Here is a 21,544-nt window from a genome sequence, read left to right as displayed (position 1 = left end):
TGAAATGCATCAATAAACGTATTATTTCCGCTGCAACCAAGACTGTTTTTCTTTCGAAACGCTATGGAGTGCGAAGAATAGGGTTTTCTTTTTTTTCATATCTGATTCAGGGTGCAGAATAACACTAATACCGCTGTCAATGTTGAAATTAAGAGGAGGTGATTTCTGACAGCAAAGCGTGTTTTATTTATGCTGAAAAACTGGATACATTTACATTTTGTATGGTATTAGACCAACAGGAGACAAGGGATTTTTGGAGGGTTGTTCATTGCTGCATAGGTGATGGCCAGTTGAATCTTGCAAAACTGTCGTCAGAGAATTCTTCCTACTGCGTGTTACAACATGCCATTCCCAGTGACGAGCACCGGCACTCGTTCATGGAGACAATATCCTACTCTGCCAGCGAGGCCACACATAGGCACAGCATCACTTCCACAATAATGGCAGGTGGCAGTCACAGGACTTAACCTGAACTGACATTGACCCCAAATATTCGATCAGCAGCCAAGAATAGGTCGCATTAGCGTTCTATATGTGGTCTCCCACACTTCTTCAAAATTCTTCCAATAAACCGAAGCGTATCATTCGCTTTTCCTCCTAACCCCACATGCTCATTCCATTCCATATCTTACTGCTTCGGAAGAATTAGTTAGTACTGATACTGAGATTTAACCATCCCAATCAATGATGTGTTTCTCAAGTATGACTTCCAAGAAGTGGGCTCCTGTTATTGACAAACACATACATATGTAGTAATTGATATTTCTTATACTGCAATAAGAATAACAATAAGAATAATACAATGTACAATTGTACAATTTCATGTCTTATGTTACCAACTGTTGAGGGTCAGATAAGTGGGTAGTAATAGAATCATTTCTGCGCTTTAGAAGGACAATAATTTTACACTTCCATGCATAGCTTAAGAGGCCTCATTTGTTTCTAATGCACCCAATAACAACATTGCCATGGACGAGATTGACCACCAAGCAGAGCTGGATATTGCGATAAGAGGCAGCATCAATTGATGATGAAATGTGATCAATATATTCCAGGACAGAAGATGAAGAATTTACTACGCCAGTACTAGATATTATTATTATTCATGCCTGCATACGTTGATAGTGCTTTTTGGTATCATTAGGCCACATACAAACACACACACACATAATATATTCACCACTTCTTCCTTGCACTGTCTGATGGTGGGCTTGGGCAAACAACATTTCAGGTAATTTGAAGAAAAGATCGCCATGCCCCGACGTCACAATTTAGATTGATCACCAACGAGGGCTGAATACGGTGACAAGATACATCATGGCAATAGGTAAGGAGTGGAATCCATGTCTTTTAATAATATAGACACTGACGATATTCTAAGTAAATACTAGATAGTTGTATTTTGCTGTTTTGTCGAAAACTGACGCTCTTGTGGCTGCACACAAAATATAAACTGACTCTTACATCGAAGATAACAGCAACCAGCCACTTTTTACAGTGCAGTTTATTTATTTAAACAGCGCTGTTACCGGTTTCGAACATTACAGGTTCATCTTCAGACGGCTAGTTCACGTTTAAATACATTTTACATGAGCTTTAACTTTTTGTTTTCCCAAATAATGATATTTCCATGAGGTTGTGGTGCCCTGTAACCAAAACATGATGTGAGACAATATCTTTTTGACTGTAATTATGACTCACAACTATTTTAAACGATGTGAACAAATCGTTAAAGTGAAGATGTTTTGGTTACTTAAGTTGAAAAACCCGCGTCATTACGTTCCAGTGCTGACTGCTAGTGATCATGCAGCAGCAAAGACTGCATGATGCACTTTTTTATGTATATTGGTACACATAATCTAAAGCAGCACTGACATATCAAGAAATTTCACCATATGGAAGAATGTGTAGAAAGATGGCAATATTGCGACCATAACAATGCCAAAGACTTCCACTCTTGCAGATGTTTTGGTACATACATATATGACAGTAGGAATTTATAAATTACTAATGTTTGATAACTTACTACGTGTCTTAAAAGAGAATTGATTAAAATTAAGATAAACAAATAAATCAGTCCGTTTGTTATAAAGTGATACTAAAGTGATATTATGTAAATATTATGGTACACATTACTTTGGTTTCAATGTGTACCATGATGTTTACATATCACTGTAGTAACACTTTATGACGAACTGACTGGTTTACTTGTTTATCTTAATTGTAAAAGATTACTTTCGTTCCAGTGTGTACTGTAATATGAATTTAAGTCGTTGTTAATTAACCAGATAAAACTTAAGATTCTGATAGCGTTACATCCAATTGAATTATAAGAGAATTGCACATGCTTGTGCTATACTTAACAAGACATACACGAGTTACACAGTGAGATTATTTGATAGTAAGAAACACACGAATAAAATTGGTGAAGAATCGAAATGGCGTCGTGCTCCTCCACATTGCACGCTCGTCCAACCCTTAATTGGAACCAGCTTAACAGAGACAAGGAATCACGCAACACGCTGCTTACTACAACACTGCAAAAAGAAACAACTGAACAGAATGGCTGTCACAGCACACAACAGGTACTGCGGAACTGACGAAGCAAAACGGACAACAAAACCTTTAGCAGTGTTTTGTACAACTGATATTAAAAAGTAGCTGAGGCAGAACACGAATTCAGCTGGCAGCATAAACTTTATTATACGATTTTTCACTGGAAAAACTTTATCTCAGTTTGTGGAGTAACCCCAAAACATGATAACGTACGACATAATAGAGCAAAATGTCAGCAAACTATGACAGTTCTTTTTTTCACTGTGCCTCCATTGTCACACACCTCAAGAAGATGCTAAGTGGAGGTGCAAGTTTAATTTATTGCGACTAAACCTCCCTCAAAATCATGGTCAGATGTGGTCATCTACCATGAGACCATGGTCAAATATTGGCAGCCCTTGTTAATATCACGTAACATTTCGGGGCAATGAAGGCTCAACGATTGACTCATGGGAGCACGCCTCGCAACCGGAATCAAAGCTTCAGTCTTCCCGTAACCTCCCCTACTTACGCCCTTTCATTCTGAGTCGCCTGAATCGCCTACGCGCCCGCCGTATCTCGGCTGCCTGTGGGGTCGCAAAGTCATACGTCCCGCGGGTGATGCCGCCACGTGGTTGGTCAGCGTGCCGCCCCTCCCCCGCCGCGGTCCACGGCTGCTGTTCTTCGCCTCGTCATCAAATTCTCCTGATACTGTTCTATATTTAAGAGCGGCAGCAGGCACGCTAATTCTACAGTTGGATCGGCGGTGATACCCACGCAGTGCAGAGTCATAGCAGAATTTATCACGTAAGTGTTCACTTCTGTTGCTGTCAGTGAAATCTATCGCGTTTTTTTGTGTCACCGTCTGACGCAGAATGAAAACTCACTGAACGATTGCGAGGAAGTGTGAGCGTGCCCCAAGTCATTGCTGAACGACGGGGTGTATTGGTATCAAATGGTTCAAATGGCTCTGAGCACTACGGGACTCAACTTCTGAGGTCATCAGTCCCCTAGAACTTAGAACTACTCAAACCTAGCTAACCTAAGGACATCACACACATCCATGCCCGAGGCAGGATTCGAACCTGTGACCGCAGCTGTCTCGCAGTTCCAGACTGTAGCGCCTAGAACCACAGGGCCACTCCGGCCGGCTGTATTGGTATCATACGTCCTCACAACACTTAGGTTCGTCCCGGTGTACGTCGTACATAAAAGAGCAGAGAACGGAATACAGCCCATATGTTAGGGATGCCCCAGTCTAAGCCGTGCATGACCTCATATGAAACATTATTAATCTCTTCATTTCGTCTAGCGGTTCTAGGCGCGCAGTTAGGAACCGCGTGACTGCTACGGTCGCAGGTTCGAATCCTGCCTCGGGCATAGATGTGTGTGATCTCCTTAGGTTAGCTAGGTTTAAGTAGTTCTAAGTTCTAGGGGACTGATGACCACAGATGTTAAGTCCCATAGTGCTCAGAGCCATTTGAACCATTTGAACCTCTTCATTTACTCCGTCTCAGGAGCTGCGCGGTCAGCGCGGCAGATGGCTAAATGAAGGGATGCCTGGCGGGAGTCGGAAATTTTCTGTGTGTAATATTCTTCTTACCTTCGTATAGTCATAACTGACATTAGTGTTGAGATGGCTATATGGGCCCGTCCCGAAAGCCAATAAGTTTTAAAAAAATAAAATAAAATAAATAAAAACGTATTCTGTTCCGGTGTACATTTATCCGCTTAATATTTCTATTAATTGTAATTGACGATACAGAAAGTTATTGAAGTCGGTAATGACACATAACAGAAGGTAAACAAAGCATTAGCACGTGTATCTTTGGCGTTACATGGGCTCTGTACGCAGATACACATACGGGAAGTGAAGATATTAACATCAACTCAAACGTCTTTGCATACGATGCTGTTGAACTGCTATCCGATAAAAAGCTGCATAAATATTCATAAATATCTTCATCGGATTTCTAATTTGTACACAGATTGGCAGATCAGAAATTTAAACTATCAGAAATTTAAAATTGTGCTCTTCACAAGGCGCTGAAAAGACATTTCCTATGATTGTAGCATCAATGAGTCACTGTTGGAGTACTGTTTGAAGATATATGAAATGGAATGGTCACATACGTTCAGTAGTACAAAATTCCTTACAATAACTCGTGCGATCCCCTCTATTGCTCAAACAGTACTAACGGGAATATTGAAAGTACAGAGGATGACAGTAGGAATAATTACACGTTTGACTCCCTGGAGAGTCACAGAAAGCGCGTTTTCACGGCCGGTATCTGTGTTATTGCTGATATTTCCATTACGGGCATTAGGTAGCGGTTCAAGGAATAACTATCTGTCTGGCGTTTCGTCTTCCCATGCTGGCGACATCATCAGATGCTTTAACGTTTCAGATAGGTGTTACAGCCTCAAGCAAGCTCAGCAACCCGAACTGTCTGTATGTATCCACGCAACGGTCGGTTAGTGACGTCATCAGACTGCTGCCGAGATCGCGGCATCGCGCCGACATGTGCTATGGGGTCCGTTGAGGGGAATTGTTGAGTGTGAGTGGACGGGAGGGGGGGGGGGGGAGGGGGCGAGCTGGCACTCTGGCGCTGTTTCTTTCATTTAGCTCTAATGCCCACAACTTATATCATTTCAATCCATCTCCTTTTCCATTAAATTTGTTTTATGCTTTTTTTGTACTTCTATGGCCTCTCTGTACATCCTAACGTAGTAATTACATATTAGATCTTGCTAAAACCATAGTGTCGGAGAAACGAATTTTGTGGTTTCCCAGTCCTAGAGCGTGATCTACTACTACTGATTATTCAGTCTTACTCAGACGACAATTGCTCCTGTATTCCGTAAGGCGGGTGTTAATGCTTCTTTTCGTAGTACTAAAGTATACTTGGTCGCAAGTGCGAAGGGCTTTATGTACATCTGCAGTGGCAAGCGTCGACCGAAGATTCTTTGCAGTGTTCAAATTTAGCGCACCTTTCTTGCTGGTTTAAAAACTGTATCAATACCAAGTTTTCTGAGTGTTTTGCTGATGCGATCTGTGACAGTTCTTACAAATGGAAGGAAAGCTTCCCTTTTACTGTTTTTTTATTGGAATTGCTACACCTTTTAGGATACAGTTCCGGATTTATTTCTTTGTATGAGTAGTCGTTTCTTCTGCAGGCCATTCTTAAATCAACGAGCTCTTCTTCAAGGATTGTAGTTCTTAGTTTCTTTTAGCCCGGTACACCAATGTTTTGATCACTTATCTTTTCTGCTTGCGATGACGATTGTAATTTCTATGAAGGTATCCAGTACTGGAAGACAAAACGCCTAGACTGAAAACATAATATGCCTTGGACCGCGGCCTCTTGCCTATAATACAAATATCAGCAATAAAGCAAATACCTACCAGAAAAGCTTGCAGTGTATGATTTTGCAACTTTCTTATAGACAGGTGCGATCTGTGCTCTTTTCGTACAACTAGGCACATTTTTTGTTTGAAGGAACAATGGTAAATCATGGTTTAAATGGAAACTAGGTCAGCTGCAAATTCTGTATAGTATTTAACAGGGATCCAGTTATAAAAGATAAATCCTTCGCACCACCCAGTAAAGGTCGGAACTTTACTATAAAATGCGGCTTTGAAAGGTGTACCTATGGTTTTCCCGTAGCACCCGTGGGACTCAGCTGGCACATTGGCGTCGAATAAGATTAGAAGTCTTACAGTAGTGCGACCTAATGAATAGATATGAAGAATTCAGCCGTGTGCTGCTAGAGTTACAACATACCAGTTGAATATGCGTGCAAGGGAAATCGTATTCACTTTACATGCCGTATATTGACAATAAGGCAAATAATCATATCGTTTAGCAAAATGCTGAAGAATGCAGGGTTGCTTCATGTAACAGACTAGAAGGCAACCCGTCTGCTTCTCTATTTATATAAAGTAAAAACGTCAAGAAGACAAGATATTAGGGCATGTAAACGGGGTGAATAAAGACGAATAACATATTTAGAACGTGCAACAGCTGAGTGCTGCTGATCTCACGTGGGACCAGGTGGTTCAGTACTTGTGACACCATACTCACATTTTGTAGAAGTTGGGTTTAAATCCCTATCAGGTCATGATAGGTAAGTTTCCCTGAAGTCGGTTACCTTATACAGGGTGTTTCATGTTACACACTTCTAGAGGTTGTAGAGAGGACTTAATAGATCACGCTTTACATAGGAACCCATGTCCGAAATGTCATCCAACGACGCTACAGAGCGTCAAAGGTATAAACGCTGGCGCCTGTAAATGTATGTATATATACTTTTGTGATTCCGTAGCGATGCTACAAAATTTCTAAGATGATGGAGAAAAATGTATCAATTTGAGGTAAGGTCCCTCTACCGGACACTAAGTTATAAGGGAAAACCGTTTTGATACCTCTGACAGTGGAATAGATGTACTGGCATTGTTGTTGTTGATAATATTTTAGGTTAGATAACTTTCAGAAGTGGTAGTACAGACCAAAACAAGAAAAACTGTCGCGTAAAAATGGGCTCTAAATTGCATACCTGGGAAGCTATGATCACTTGTTCAATAGAGATGATACACTACTGGCCACTAAAATTGTTACACGACGAAGATGACGTGCTACAAACAAGAAAGTTAACCGACAGGAGGAAGATGATGTGATATGCAAATGATTAGCTTTTCAAAGCATTCACACAAGGTTTGCGCCCGTGGCGACACATACAACGTGCTGACAAGAGGAAACTTTCCAACCGATTTCTCATACGCAAACAGCAGTTGACCGGCGTTGCCTGGTGAAACGTTGTTGTGATGCCTCGTGTAAGGAGGAGAAATGCGTACCATCACGTTTCCGACTTTGATAAAGGTCGGATTGTAGCCTATCGCGATTGCGGTTTATCATATCGCGACATTGCTGCTCGCTTTGGTCGAGATCCAATGACTGTTAGCAGAATATGGAATCGGTGGGTTCAGGAGGGTAATACGAAACGCCGTGCTGGATCCCAACGGCCTCGTATCACTAGCAGTCGAGATGACAGGCATCTTATACGCATGGCTGTATCGGATAGTGCAGCCACGTCTCGATCCCTGAGTCAGCAGATGGGGACGTTTGCAAGACAACAACCATCTGCACGAACAGTTCGATGGCGTTTGCAGCAGCATGGACTATCAGCTCGAAGACCATGGCTGCTGTTACCCTTGACGCTGCATCACAGTCAGGAGCGCCTGCGATTGTGTACTTAACGACGAAGCTGGTTGCACGAATGGCAAAACGTCATTTTCTCGGATGAATCCAGGTTCTGTTTACAGCATCATGATTGTCGTATCCGTGTATGGCGACATCACGGTGAACGCACAATCGAAGCGTGTATTCGCCATCTCCATACTGGCGTATCACACGGCGTGATGGTATGGGGTGCCATTGGTTACACGTCTCGGTCACCTCTTGTTCGTATTGACGGCAGTTTGAACAGTGGACGTTACATTTCAGATATGTTACGACCCGCGTCTCTACCCTTCATTCGATCCCTGTGAAACCCTACATTTCAGCAGTATAATGCCCGACCGCATGTTGCAGGTCCTGCACGAGCCTTTCTGGATACAGAAAATGTTAGACTATTGCTTTTGCCATCACATTCCCCAGGTCTCTCACTAATTGAAAAGTGTGGTCAATGGTGCCGAGCAACTGGCTCGTCACAATATGCGAGTCACTACTCTTGATGAACTGTGGTATCTTGTTGAAGTTGCATGGGCAGCTGAACCTGCACACGCTACCCAAGCTCTGTTTGACTCAATGCCCAGGCGTATCAAGGCCGTTATTACGGCCAGAGGTGGTTGTTCCGGGTACTGATTTATCAGGATCTATGCACCCAAATTGCATGAAAACGTAATCACATGTCAGTTCTAGTATAATATATTTGTCCAATGAATACCCGTTTATCATCTGCATTTCTTCTTGGTGTAGAAATTTTAATGGCCAGTAGTGTATGTTTCACAGTAGCGAGGAGGAAGAAGTGCTCATAGACCCTCAGATATGCATTTTGGAGCCTACGTTTACTTGACATTTTTTTCTAACTTTGGTCCATACTACCATCCCTGAGAATTACCTACCATACAATCTTGGCAACAACAGTACCAGTATATGTAGTCCATTGTCAGAGGTATCAGAACGGTTTTCGCTTATAACTTTCGACTCGTTCTTGCCGGTACAAGGACCCTTCCCTCAAATTGATACATTTATGCTTCTCCATCATCTTAGAAAGTTTGTACATCATCACGGTATCACCCTGCATACGCATATATTCACTGGCTCTGTACATCGTTGGATGAGACTTCCGGGCATAGATTCCTGTGTAAAACTTGATCTACTACGTCCCCTCTACAACCACTAGAGTGTGTAACGTGAGATGTGAAACACCCTTTATATACTGTGCAAGTCCACTACACAGTGCATGTCGTGGGGTACTTCGTACCAACATTAGGATTTTGTGATCCATTCCATTCGCGTATTGATCGAGGGGAAAATGACTATTTGTACTCATCTGAGTGGGCCCTAGTAAGTCTTACCATCATGATCCTTAAGAGAACTATGGGATAATTGCAGCAGGTTTGTTATACGGTTTACATGGTCTTCCTCCAATGCCGGTTCTTTAAATATGTCCAACAGACTCTCTTGATAATGTCATCCAACTTTAAATGTATAGACTTCAATAGCCTGAGTCAGCTGGTATAAAAGTTTTCTCTGTATGGTACTGCGCAGTATGGAAAACAACAATCACTGCAACCATGGCCAAAATGGTCTCATTCAGTATCATTTTTTTTCAATATCACACTCGTCATTCTCCCACAGATTCCCATTTAAGCTCCCTAGGAATCTATTCCTTCTATCTCTCTTTAATTTCTGTCTGTCTTTTCTCTATTTTATCTTGATCTAACAACTTGTTGTGAGTCTAACAGGGCTTGTTTTAGTTTGTTATGGGTCTGTTGTCATGCCCACTTCGTAGTTACTTTTCACATGAGATCCACACTCTACAATTGGTTGTCTGTGATTTCCGTTACAGAGTCGTGGCACTTTCTCAAAACCTTTAAAACGAATCTAAGTTTTCCATCCGTCTTCCTTATTAGTGATTTCACTTGTTTGTCACATTTCATCTCACTTCTTAGCGTGATCCATAAATATGTAACTGATGTGATAATTACCTGAAAGCTGGGATGGTTTCTTTGAAACAGACACTGAAGCTTCCTTCCCAGTCCTTGCCCTGTCAGAGCTAGCACTCTGTGTCTAATGACTTTGTCGTAATCCTTTTTTTTTTTCTTTGCTATCTACACAGTAAATATTAACCGCTCACAGAGGTAATAAATTAAGTTTGGTGTCGTATTTTGAGTTTTGATATGTTCATACAAAATTCGTTTTGGCTGTTGTTGAGTATCCTCAGCTCTCCAGCTGTGCTAGTCCAGTAAATAGAAAAGCTCATAGAAATTGTGCTTATTAACATGGATTTGTTAAGAAGATACCACAATGTTCGCTTCATTGACATATTTTTTGCACATGAATAATAGTTTATTACTGGTCTGCTACTTGAATTTCAATAAATTCCCAACAAAATATATATTTTAGGTGTAATTAATTTTTTAAATATCAGTGCAATCCAAACTGCGCACTCCCATTTCTTTGCACTGGAATTAATGGCAGCACTTCAGAGGACTTTGTTGTAATCTCTTTATTATATGTATGTACTTTCAGGTCTATTGATCATTATATTTTTGAAAGTAACTGTGTAGGCAGGGACATGGTTCGCAACGAAGTTGCTTTATGGCACTGGAACAGGTGATTTTCTTCTGGCCAGTTGTCAGTGGAAAAGCTTCAGGTGATTTTCTTCTGGCCAGTTGTCAGTGGAAAAGCTTCACTTCATTAAGAGAAGTAGTTGACATAATATACGGAATTTTGTTGATAGTCGGAACATACAAACACGTTCAGTTGTACCGTATTTTTTTGTCTAATTTCGCCCAAACAACATAACAATCACTCTAATACTTTGAGACTAATTTTTAACTGTTTCTGAGGAAAGATTGTTCATTTGCACATGTTAATATTAAACTTACTAAAATAAGCACAATTTAAGTGATCACTAAATTCTTTGGCAAAAATCTGGATCCATAATTGCAACAAGTCACCTTTATATTGTTTCCTGGTCATCCTAACTTTTGTAATGTCAGTTCAATATATTACACTGAGGTGACGAAAAGTCGTGGGATAGCGACATGCATATGTACAGATGGCTGTAGTATCTCAAGGTATAAAAGGGCAGTTCATTGACGAAGCTGTTATTTGTACTCAGATGATTCTTGTAATTGGAGCTAGACGCGTGGGACGTTCCATTTCGGAAATCGTTAGAGAATTAAATATTCCGAGATCCATAGCATCAAGACTGTGCCGAGAATACTACATTTCAGGCATTATCTCTTACCATGGACAACCCAGTGGCCGATGGTCTTCACTTAATGACCCTGAGCAGCAGCGCTTGCCTAAAGTTGTCAGTGCTAAACAGAGAAGCAACGTTGCCTGAGGTAACCGCAGAAATTAACTTGGGACGTACGACGAATATGTCCGTTAGGACAGTGCGGTGAAATTTGGCATTAATGGACTATGGCAGCAGACGACACCGACGCGACTGCCTTTGCTAACAACACGACATCGCCTGCAGCGCCTCTCCTGGCTAGTCATCATATCGGTTGGACCTTAGGCGACTGGAAGACCGTGGCCTGTTCATATGAGTCCCGATATCGGTTGGTAAGAGCTGATGGTAAGGTTCGAGTAGTGTGTAGACCCAAAGAAGCCATCGTCCCTAGGCACTGTGCAAGCTGGTGGTGGGTCCATAATACCTTGGGCTGTGTTTACATGGAATAGACCGGATTCTCTGGTCCAACTGAACCGATCATAGACTGGAACTTGTTATGTTCGGCTACTTGCAGACCGTTTGCAGCCATTCAACGATAGATTTTTTATGTATGACAATACGCCGTGTTACCAGACCACAACAGTTCGCGATTGGTTTGAAGAGCATTCTGGACAGCTCGAGTGAATGATTTGGCCATCCAGATCGCCCAACTTTAATCACATTGAATACTTATGGGATATAATCGACAGGTCAGTTCGTGCACAAAATCCAGCACGGGCAACACTTTCGCAATTATGGACAGCTATAGAAGCATCATTGCTCAGTATTTCTGCAGGGGACTTCCAACGACTTGCTGGGTTCATGCCACGTCGGGCTGCTGCACTAGATCAGGTTGTCACCTCACTGTTTACCGTTTGATTACACGTTGTTTTCTTTCAGAACGATGTAGTCAGTACCATCTCCCATCCTCTCTAAGACTTGGACTAGCGCTCTCGAAGCACAGTGTTGAACATTATACTTAAAATTGTGTGTCAAATGTTTGTAATTTACCAACTGCTGAGGCTTTAGTTCTTATGACTGAGCTCACAGGATTTGAGAAAGCAACCTGATATCATGCGAAATATTTTTGAATGTTAGAAGGTAGAAAATGTGTGGAGTTGGAACTAAATGTTTGGCTAGGTGAGTGGAATACTACATTGCTTAGTGGGAAACAATGTAAGTGGCCAAGTGGATATACCTATAATATGGCTTTATAACACTTAAAAGTTTTTATTGTGTGCAAATGTTTGAGAAGAAAATTATTTAAAATTTTCAAATGTTATATATGTTAGACATGGAGAAGTAATATATCCTTTTCTGTGCTAAAACTTTACTTTTTGACTGTATTGTTTCTACGATTTACTATCTACAGCCGATACACTGCTGGTAACCTAGATCGGTCGCAAGACGTCAATTCTGGCTTCACTCGCTATGAAAAGCTGTGAGTTATTGCACAAGATAGCATAAAGTAGCTACTTATTCAGATGGTGCATTACTGTAGTTAGATTTTCCAGTCATATTACTCTTCATCACAACACCAACAGTACCAGAAATCCATCTAACTTGTATGGATAAATTGCTAAGCTCGTTGATTATAGAACTGACAGTATGCTATCCATAGTAGCAGACAGTGGCTGATACATAAAGCAGTTACCTAAGTAGTTCATGTTCACACACGGAAGAAATAATTTGGCCATCCAGCAGTCTGCGATGCTTGTGACAAGAGCTTACTTCTTTGGTGGCGGATGGTAATTGTTTTATCAGCTGATCTGCAATTTGTATCTCAGTAGTCAACATTTACCTACCACGATTTCACTTATTTATGGCACTACTGTACTTGATCTTAACAATACATCTTAAATAGAGCCCTGGATGTTATTTAGTTTATTTCACTTCTACGACTATCAGTACTATTTCTAGACCTCCGACTACTACTGACAGTGGTGACCAATATCAGCTTGTTTCCACACAGCTAAATTTATTTGAAGAAGTAATACAGTGATCCTAAAATAACCATTTGATATGTTTCCACAAGGTGACAAAAGTTTTAGTAGCAGAAAATTTCATGTTAATAAAATGGTTGAAACATTAGACACAACATTTTAATAGTGCCTTATTTCCCATTCCAGTATGCCATCTATGGACTTGTATTATGTTCCGGGAAGTGCTCCTTGCAGAGCAGTCCAGATGGTTGCCAGAGCTGTGGGTGTTGACCTGAACTTGAAACATGTGAATCTTGTGGCAAGTGAACAGCTTAGACCAGAGTTTCTGAAGATGAACCCAATGCACACAGTTCCTACAATTGATGACAATGGCTTTTACCTTTGGGAGAGGTAATTATCTAGTTTTCTATTTTCTTTAAGTTTATATAAATAGGTCAGAGAATGAAATTCTTAATGCTAGTGTAAGACACATATAAGCTAACTATAAAATAATTGCCTTGTTACAGTTAAGGAGCAATGTATACCTGTAAGAGAGTAATAATAATCTACTTAGATCATTGAGTTTCAACTTTGTGTTTTGTTACACCCTTCCTACACTATCATTTTCAACAGCCGTGCCATAATCGGTTACCTGGTGGATAAGTATGCAAAAAATGACTCACTCTATCCTAAGGAAGCCAAGAAGAGAGGACTAGTGAACCAAAGACTGTACTTTGATGCTGGGACACTTTACGCTAGATTCGCTGATTATTATGTAAGTCATCTCTGATACTTGCACCTAACAAGGTATCTTTTTATAACGCATGATGAAAGTATTCTTAGTATGTGAATAGTACCAAATTCTGCTGCATACCACAATCTGCAATTGTCGTATGGTAGAATATAACATTTAGGACAGGGTATCAAACTTAATGAGTAACAAAACCTTTTATTTACAAAATCCTACTAGTCCACAAATACCAGCCCCCTCCCTCCCAGGGGTCTTACAGCTCTCTTTGTGAATACCTGTGTGAGAAGCATTTGGCTCCTAAGCCACTGCACACTTCTTCTGTTCCATTCGTGTGCTGCAAATTGTACTCTCGGGTTGTATTGTTTCTTCATCTTATTCTCTAGAAATGATTCAGTCCTAAAAACCTAACTTGCTTATAGGATATTGATTCTGTCTTTGCCCGCTATGATCCATTACTTTATACTAAATATTTGAGCTAATTTATGTTTAGTGTCCACATACAGATTTGACGTTTTCAAAATTTTTTACAGATTATGAGGGCCATGTGGGGAAGTATGCACTGTACCCAAAATGTCCTTTTGGGTGCACCAGATCTCTGGTCTCTAGCCACCATGCCAAGTAACTCCAAACAACGTGCTGTTAAATATTCCCCTGAGTTCCTGGTTTGCACCTGAACAAATAGTGATCCTCTCTCTCTACTAGAACAGAGTTGTTTTGTGGAGAACACTGTAAATGTATTTGGTGGACTCTCTTCTCTTAGCAAAGTACAGAATGGTTCCATCTTAAGATGGCAAATCCTACCAGGTCAGGGTATTACTCTCTTTTAAACAAAAACCTCAGCAAGGTATTAACTTTTCACTGAGATCTAAAGCTGCAGACAGATGAAGAACTAGGCAAACACTTGATGAGGTGAGGAACCAACCTCACATTTCATGTTTGTCAACACTACTGATGTATTTATCTTCATTTTTGAGGGGGATTCTCTTTTAGAAAAGACCAAAATCGTATGTTACTGCTGCAGTCTGAAGCCATATTTCCCACCTTGATGTGGTTTTGTAAATACCAGCACTTATGGCGCACAGCTTCCCGGTGTATTTATGATCCAATTTGAGGAGATTGTCGCCACCCACTACACAAAACGTAGTGATATATACTACCAACTGCAGGAACAGCCACCATTCCCAATCCCAAAATGTGCTAATCTGCTCAGGGAACATGAGAGACATTTGTATCTAGTCTCAATGATATCAACTTCTGCCACCACTGTAGCCGGGTTGTCAGCAGTGCCTGGTGTATTTACTCCCCTTATGTCGACATGTGGTAGTCACGCAAATAAACCTGACCATTCGTATGATAGGCCTTCCCCTTTCATGGTTCCTGTGGAATTGTCTTTGGGAACCCTCCCTGCACCTGGTTGGAGTACGAGAATCCTCCTCCAATGACTAATGATAACAGAGTCCTTCTTGGGAATCATGTACCCAGAAATCTACAGAGACCTGAAACCAGGCCACAATTTTAGGACCACAGCCTGTAGGTCACTGAAGTGCCATTGTTCTTCCATTCCTACACCCACAGCAGACAACCCCTGACAATAATTTAGACTGCCAAAAATGATGAGTGAGGACAAGAAAAATAAATCTTGGGAGAAACCTATTCAGATGACCCCAGAGTTACAGAATTCCCGCCATACCCCCTCCCCCCCCCCACACACACACACATACACAGTCTCCAAAGTGACGTTCCTTGCTCGTCGTTTATATTATTCTACCAGAAAAATGACAGGCAATATTTCTGGGGCACGACGTGTCCTCTTGGACCCTTCACACTTAACCAGCACATCTCTAAAACGTTGACCCAATGAAACTGCAATAGATATTACTGTCATCTGCCAGAACTACAACTAATTTACTCTTCTTCAATCAATGATCACTGTGCAGCTCTTTGAGATTATCTTGCATTTTGTCAGAACTGTGATATGTCCCTGAGAGAAAATCTGGAGCTGTCTGTACGCTGGTTCTCATAGATGTCATCAGTGAATAGGTTCATCTCTCTATTGTACTGAAAACAATAATAGGGTAAGCGCAACAGACTCCAACAGACATTGCCTGTAACATTTATTCACCTCCAGATGGGAATTTTGCTTACTTTGAAATGACAATCTTAAATCAACAACTCTCCCCCTTTCTCGCTCTTGGGGATATCATTATGCTGCACCCCTTGTAGGGAAGTACCACTTCATGTGGTAGAAGCCTTCTAGCCGACCAGAATCTTTCCAGTTTTGGTCTGCATATCCTCAATAAGGATACTCTCATCCGTTTCAGTGCCACCTGTAGCACGTTTTTGATTATCTACCTTACAATCTCAATCTCGTGGTTTCTCTAAAGTGGTTCTACATGTCAGTCCTAATGACAGTGACCACATTCCAATGATAGTTACTTCCCTGTAGCTGCTCAGTGGACCAAACATGGTAACTGGTCCACTGGCATTGTATGCTTGTGCTGTCGCCTTTGCCTCCTCTCTGTGACACTGCAACGACAAGGTTGTGGGAGACGTCTGTGATGCGATCTCAAATGCTACTGAAACTGCTGTTTACCTTTCTACAGAATCCCTCTTCCCCCTTCCACTGCCATTCAGAATTATTGACAGGCCCTGCAATGTCTCAGAGACATCCTTTCACAGACCATCTTCCTCATTTTTAAGCAACTTCATAAAAAGGTTTACTGTTTAATTAAATATAGTAAGGAGTAATGTTGGGAACACTACACCCCCTCATTGGAAGCATATGTCTCTTTATCGCAGGTGTGGGCCAAGCATTGTAATCTTCTTGGCCACAAAAGATGAAAAACTGTAACAGGTCCCTTCCTTCAAGGCGAGATTTTTACCAATGCATCAGTAGATGCTGAACTCCTTGTGATCTATGGTGGGACAGCGCTTTGTCGTCTTGTTACCTATCTACACTTTGAATAAATGACAAGCTGAAGATATCTTATTATCCTTCACCCCTCACGTGCCAAATTAAGTACTGAACTTTTCACTGAATAGAAGTTGCTTCAGGCTCTTGATTCACCACACAAATGCCCCCGGGCCCTGATTAGATTCGTAATCAGATGATCCGGCATTTGAATGTTACTGAAAGACTCCATCTACTCAGGATCTTCAACTGTATTTGGCTAAAAGTTGTTATCCCTTCGCAATGGTGAGACAGTATCATCAGAAGTTCCTCCAATCCATATCTGGCATACAGCAAACCAGTGCTTAACAGTATTGGTTAAAAACAGTCTTGGTTGCAATTTTTAGTTTTTTTTATTTTTCAACTACGCCTTTCGCCTTACTTAGGCATCTTCAGGTTTTCTTAATGTGGTATTTCTTAGATGAATCCTTTAGTCATTGTAGCCAAAGGCTTTACTTGGGCATCTTCAGGTTTTCTTAATACGGTATTTCCTAGAAGAATCCCTTAGTCACTGTAGCCAAAGGGCTACACTGACTAAAGGATTCTTCTAAGAAATACCAAATTAAGAAAACCTGAAGATGCCTAAGTAGGGTGAAAAGCGTCGTTGAAAAATAAAACACTAAAAATTGCAACCAAGACTGTTTTTAACCAATAACAGTATCATCATCCAGATCCTTAAACCAAATAAAAGCCCAGCATCTGTCTGGTAGGCTTTCTCTAAATACCAACACCTCTTTGCAGTCTTTTTGACCTACATAAGGCATACGACACTACTTAGCATCATCACATTTTACTTACTCCCCATGAATGGGGCTTTCAAGACACCTGACGGCCAGTTTTTATCCTACAATTTGTTTGGGTTAGAGTTGCTGGAAATTGCCTGGTACCTGTGGACAGATTACCCACATATATGTTCCATGTACTAATAAAATTTCTGGTCAAGGTATCTATTAGAGCTTCATTTATACTTGTCACTGATTCTTTTATTTGAAAAATCCTTGCAGGATTCCAATCTCCATTACCTCTGTTTTTTTTTATTTTTAATCATATATATTGTGATATTTTCAGCATTACACTTTTTATTTTAGTTACAGTGTGTAAAATTAATAAGTTTACACTCTACTTTATTCTTATTATTTAGTAATTAGGCTGTAATTGTTCATGAGTTTGCATGTTTTCAGACCTTAAAACCACGTAAATCAAAATGAAACGTCCTGGACGATTAAAGCTATGTGCCAAACGAAGACTCAAGCCGGAGAACTTTGTCTCACATGGGAACTAAGCTGCCCAAGCATAACTCACAACCCTTTCTCACTGCTTTGCTTCCGCCAGTACCTCATCTCCTACCTTCAAAACTCCACTGAAGTTCTACTGAAAACTTTGAAGGACTAGCATTACCAGTAGAAAGGATATTGCACAACTATGGCTTAGCCAGAGCGAGAGGGACGGTTTCCATAATGAATACCCCCTAAAAGAAAAAGATTCCAGTTTCAAGTCCTGGTGTGGCACGCAGCTTTCGTCTGCCACGAAGTTTCATACCAGTGCACACTCTGCTATAGGGTGAAAATTTACTCTGCACGTAGAGTAAGTTAAATTTAAAATAAAACTCCTATCTATTTAATTCTCATATTTATTCATATTATACTTTCAGGTCCAAGAAATTACTGTATTCATTACATTGAACTTGTGCATCTAATTGATGTGACCCTCTAGATTTCTTATTTCTATTTAGTCTGCTAGACATCTGTATTATCGTTTGTGCCATCATACTATTTCTGTGTATATAAGACAGCATCTACCTGTCGTAAATTATAACAACTACTTACATAGCAGGACTCGACAGAGAACTATCACACTCATTCAGCTAGTCATAAAAACTCTAATTTGAAAGTCTCAAAAAACACACTGAGTTTTCTGAATGTGAAAATTGCCTAGTTAATGATATTTATAGGGTGGGTCATTAATTAATCTCTGTCACTATTAATCTTATACATTGTTCTAGTACCCTGTCATTTTTGCTGGAGGGAGCTATAATTCAGAGAATTTAAAGAAACTGGAAGAAGCATTTGAGTTTCTGAACAAATTCTTAGAAGGTAACGATTGGGCTGCTGGCAACTCCATCACTATTGCTGATTACTCCCTAATGGCATCAGTCAGCACAGCAGAGGTAAGAGCTTGTTTGCAGGTAGTGAAACATTACTTCTGTTTTGCTATTTTTACGTCTCAAACTTGAGTAGGTATTGAAGTACTCGTGAATTTGAGCTATCTTTGAACCCTTGCCTTATGGATATGCGTAGTATTGAACTAGATAAGTATCGATTTTCTTATTTTTGTGTATCAGATTTTTATTGGGACATTCTCTTGAGAACTAACATGTATACAACGTCCAAATTACAGTGGAACATTAAAGGACAGAAATAAAATTTGAATGAATGCTATTTGAACTGCATTCATAATTGAAAGAAAGAAAAACAAAACGTTGTGACAGCTTTCTAGTGATAAGTTCACATAAACATAATGAATGGAAGATGTGATGATTAAACATCATTCCACATTGTTTGCCTGTACTGCAGGTACAATAAAAGTTTTCCTGCTAATTAGAAGACATCCCCTTATATAGATGCAGTCTTCAGGGAATGAAATTTTAATTAATTGTAAGATTACGAAAGAAGCAATAACCAATTTAAACATTTTCATTAAATTATATAGATGCAGTCTTTAGGGAATGAAATTTTAATTAACTGTAAGATTATGAAAGAAGCAATAACCAATATAAATATTTTCATTAAATTCCAATTTCTTGACATTATGGTAGGATGCGAATAAGTTAAGGGTAAAACGGACATTATTTGTATTCTCATATTGACTTATAATTAACATTTTAAACTGACTGCTCATTTTATGAACATTCCTCTGTTTAAAAGGCGCATTACCATTTCTTTTTCCAGATTCTTGGCTTTGATATAAAAAAATACTCTAAAGTTGCAGCCTGGTTTGCGCGAGCAAAGAAAGCAATTCCATCTTATGAAGAAATTAACCATGCAGGAGCCTTAGAATTTAAGAAACTGCTTGATGAAGCGATTGCCAAGAAGTAAGACTGAAACTACAGAAGAAAGACTGTCAACTCAGAGACATTAATTTCATCACATTACATTTAGATTTGAGAACACAAACATTGTATCTATATTCCTATTTACTTTATACTGATAATACAATATAATTTAAAATATATTTGATGTAACCTTTTTAAGAACTGATGTACAGTGAAATGTTATTTCATAATACCCAGTCAATAATCTTGGGCCTGGCCACAGAAATTTTTATCACACCAGTTCAGTTGATCAATTTGAAACATACAAGGAATACTTTGATCAGTGAATAGGGAGTTCATTATTGGGTTTTCAGCTGAGAATAAGAATGTAATAAAAAAAATCTGAGAAACATGCTGAGAATGCTAATATGGTACAGCTCTCCATGCTAGTGACATCTGTGAAACGATTTTCACTTCTGTATAGCTACTCATACCCTCATACACGCAGTTGCCTAAAGTTTTTAAGCCTTGGTCTTCCTGCCCCCCCCCCCTTTCCACAAATAGCATGTTAAATTCTGTGAGTTCTTGGTAGTATCTTACCAATGCCTCAAGTAAAGTTATGCTGTAATCCGATTTGTATCTTCTTCTGTAGCGCAGATGACCCACAACTGTTATAACTTGTCCTTGATATCCTGGATACTGTAACTGGGGCAGCGTTGATGTCCAAGCCGGTTCCACACATACCGTATTGAGGACATGTGGGGATCTATATGGCCGTATGAGTCTGGCAAAATGCGGCAGAAAGTATGTAGAGACACATGTCATGGGTGAATGAGCATTGCACTGTTGAAAAATGGCAACATATATTGTCACATTACAACACAAAATGACCATGATGTACTTTATGCAAGAAGAGTGCCCTCAATCGCTACAATTCGTGACCTCAAGTAATACCTTATGGCCCCCCATTGCCTGACGCCAGGTGTAACACCACTATGCCTCTCCAAAACATTAGATGAATTGGACCTTTCCCTTAGCAGACCACCATACTCATCAACAATGGTCATCTGGGTTGGTGTAGGACCATGACTCATTGTTGAACACAATGTGATGCCATTCATCAGTAATTCATGCTTCCCATTCACAGCACAGCTCCATACATAGCAGTTTATGTTGTGGTGCTAATGGCATCCTACAAATCAGATGGAAGTTCCCTAGCCTGGTTACTCATATTCTCCGACCAGTGGTGTGGTATGACACAGAATGTTGCAGGAGTCCATTAATTGTCCTCAGATTGCTGGTGTAGATGTGATGGCCAACTGGAACCTTGACAATGAGTATACCTGACCTTGTGTTAACATGCAGTCAACATCGGGCCTCTGCACAGATGAATGCCTGACAAATCCTATAATTGCATGATGCGGCTATCTGACCAAATGGAGACCCACAATAAGGCCCTTGACACTTCCAGGTGCTGGTAACGCTGTTTAACACAAGTATGCAGCATCTCCATGCCACTCACAATGATTGCTCAATACCTGACAATGTACATGCCGCTTGTAAACTTTACCAGACCTAGCATCAACAATAAAAATGAGCGTCATTAATGCACTTTGGTGGTTGTTGTATCACAGAGAACTGCGGCTCTAATCATTTACACACCTGCTAATGGCGTGAATGTGTATGACACTATATTTACATAAAACCATATCTTCTGGATGCTCGATTTTTGTTGTAAGCTAGTGTATGATATTTCTATTTAATTCCATCCCCAAATGCTCCCAGCCAAGTTTAAAAAGACTGTTAGTGGTGTATTGCTAAATTTTCTTTTTACTTAGAATGCATTGTTAATATTTACCCCAATTACCAAAAAGATTTATAGAAAAAATGGAAACTGATAAGAC

The 21,544-nt window shown here is 40.2% G+C and overlaps 1 protein-coding gene across 1 annotated transcript; it reads left to right on the top strand.

Annotated features, from left to right (window-relative positions):
* The first annotated feature begins 3,251 nt into the window (after positions 1–3,251).
* Positions 3,252–19,866, top strand: LOC126336735 (glutathione S-transferase 1-1-like). Its single transcript, XM_050000731.1, has 5 exons — positions 3,252–3,342; positions 13,116–13,319; positions 13,542–13,683; positions 18,612–18,776; positions 19,558–19,866. The coding sequence occupies exons 2-5, from the start codon at positions 13,117–13,119 to the stop codon at positions 19,702–19,704; spliced, it is 657 nt and encodes a 218-aa protein (XP_049856688.1). The 5' UTR covers positions 3,252–3,342; position 13,116; the 3' UTR covers positions 19,705–19,866.
* Positions 19,867–21,544: the final 1,678 nt, after the last annotated feature.

The sequence above is a fragment of the Schistocerca gregaria genome, chromosome 2, assembly GCF_023897955.1.
Source record: "Schistocerca gregaria isolate iqSchGreg1 chromosome 2, iqSchGreg1.2, whole genome shotgun sequence".
Taxonomy (NCBI): domain Eukaryota; kingdom Metazoa; phylum Arthropoda; class Insecta; order Orthoptera; family Acrididae; genus Schistocerca; species Schistocerca gregaria.
Note: the sequence above shows the minus strand (reverse complement) of the source record. Positions and strands in the feature narration are given on the sequence as shown.

What these genes read in the sequence shown, in the direction of transcription:
- LOC126336735 (XM_050000731.1), top strand. Translation starts at nt 13,117, where the DNA reads ATGCCATCTATGGACTTGTATTATGTTCCGGGAAGTGCTCCTTGCAGA. An exon ending in GGCTTTTACCTTTGGGAGAG is followed by an intron (nt 13,320 to 13,541) that starts GTAATTATCTAG and finishes CATTTTCAACAG; the next exon opens with CCGTGCCATAATCGGTTACC. An exon ending in CTAGATTCGCTGATTATTAT is followed by an intron (nt 13,684 to 18,611) that starts GTAAGTCATCTC and finishes ACATTGTTCTAG; the next exon opens with TACCCTGTCATTTTTGCTGG.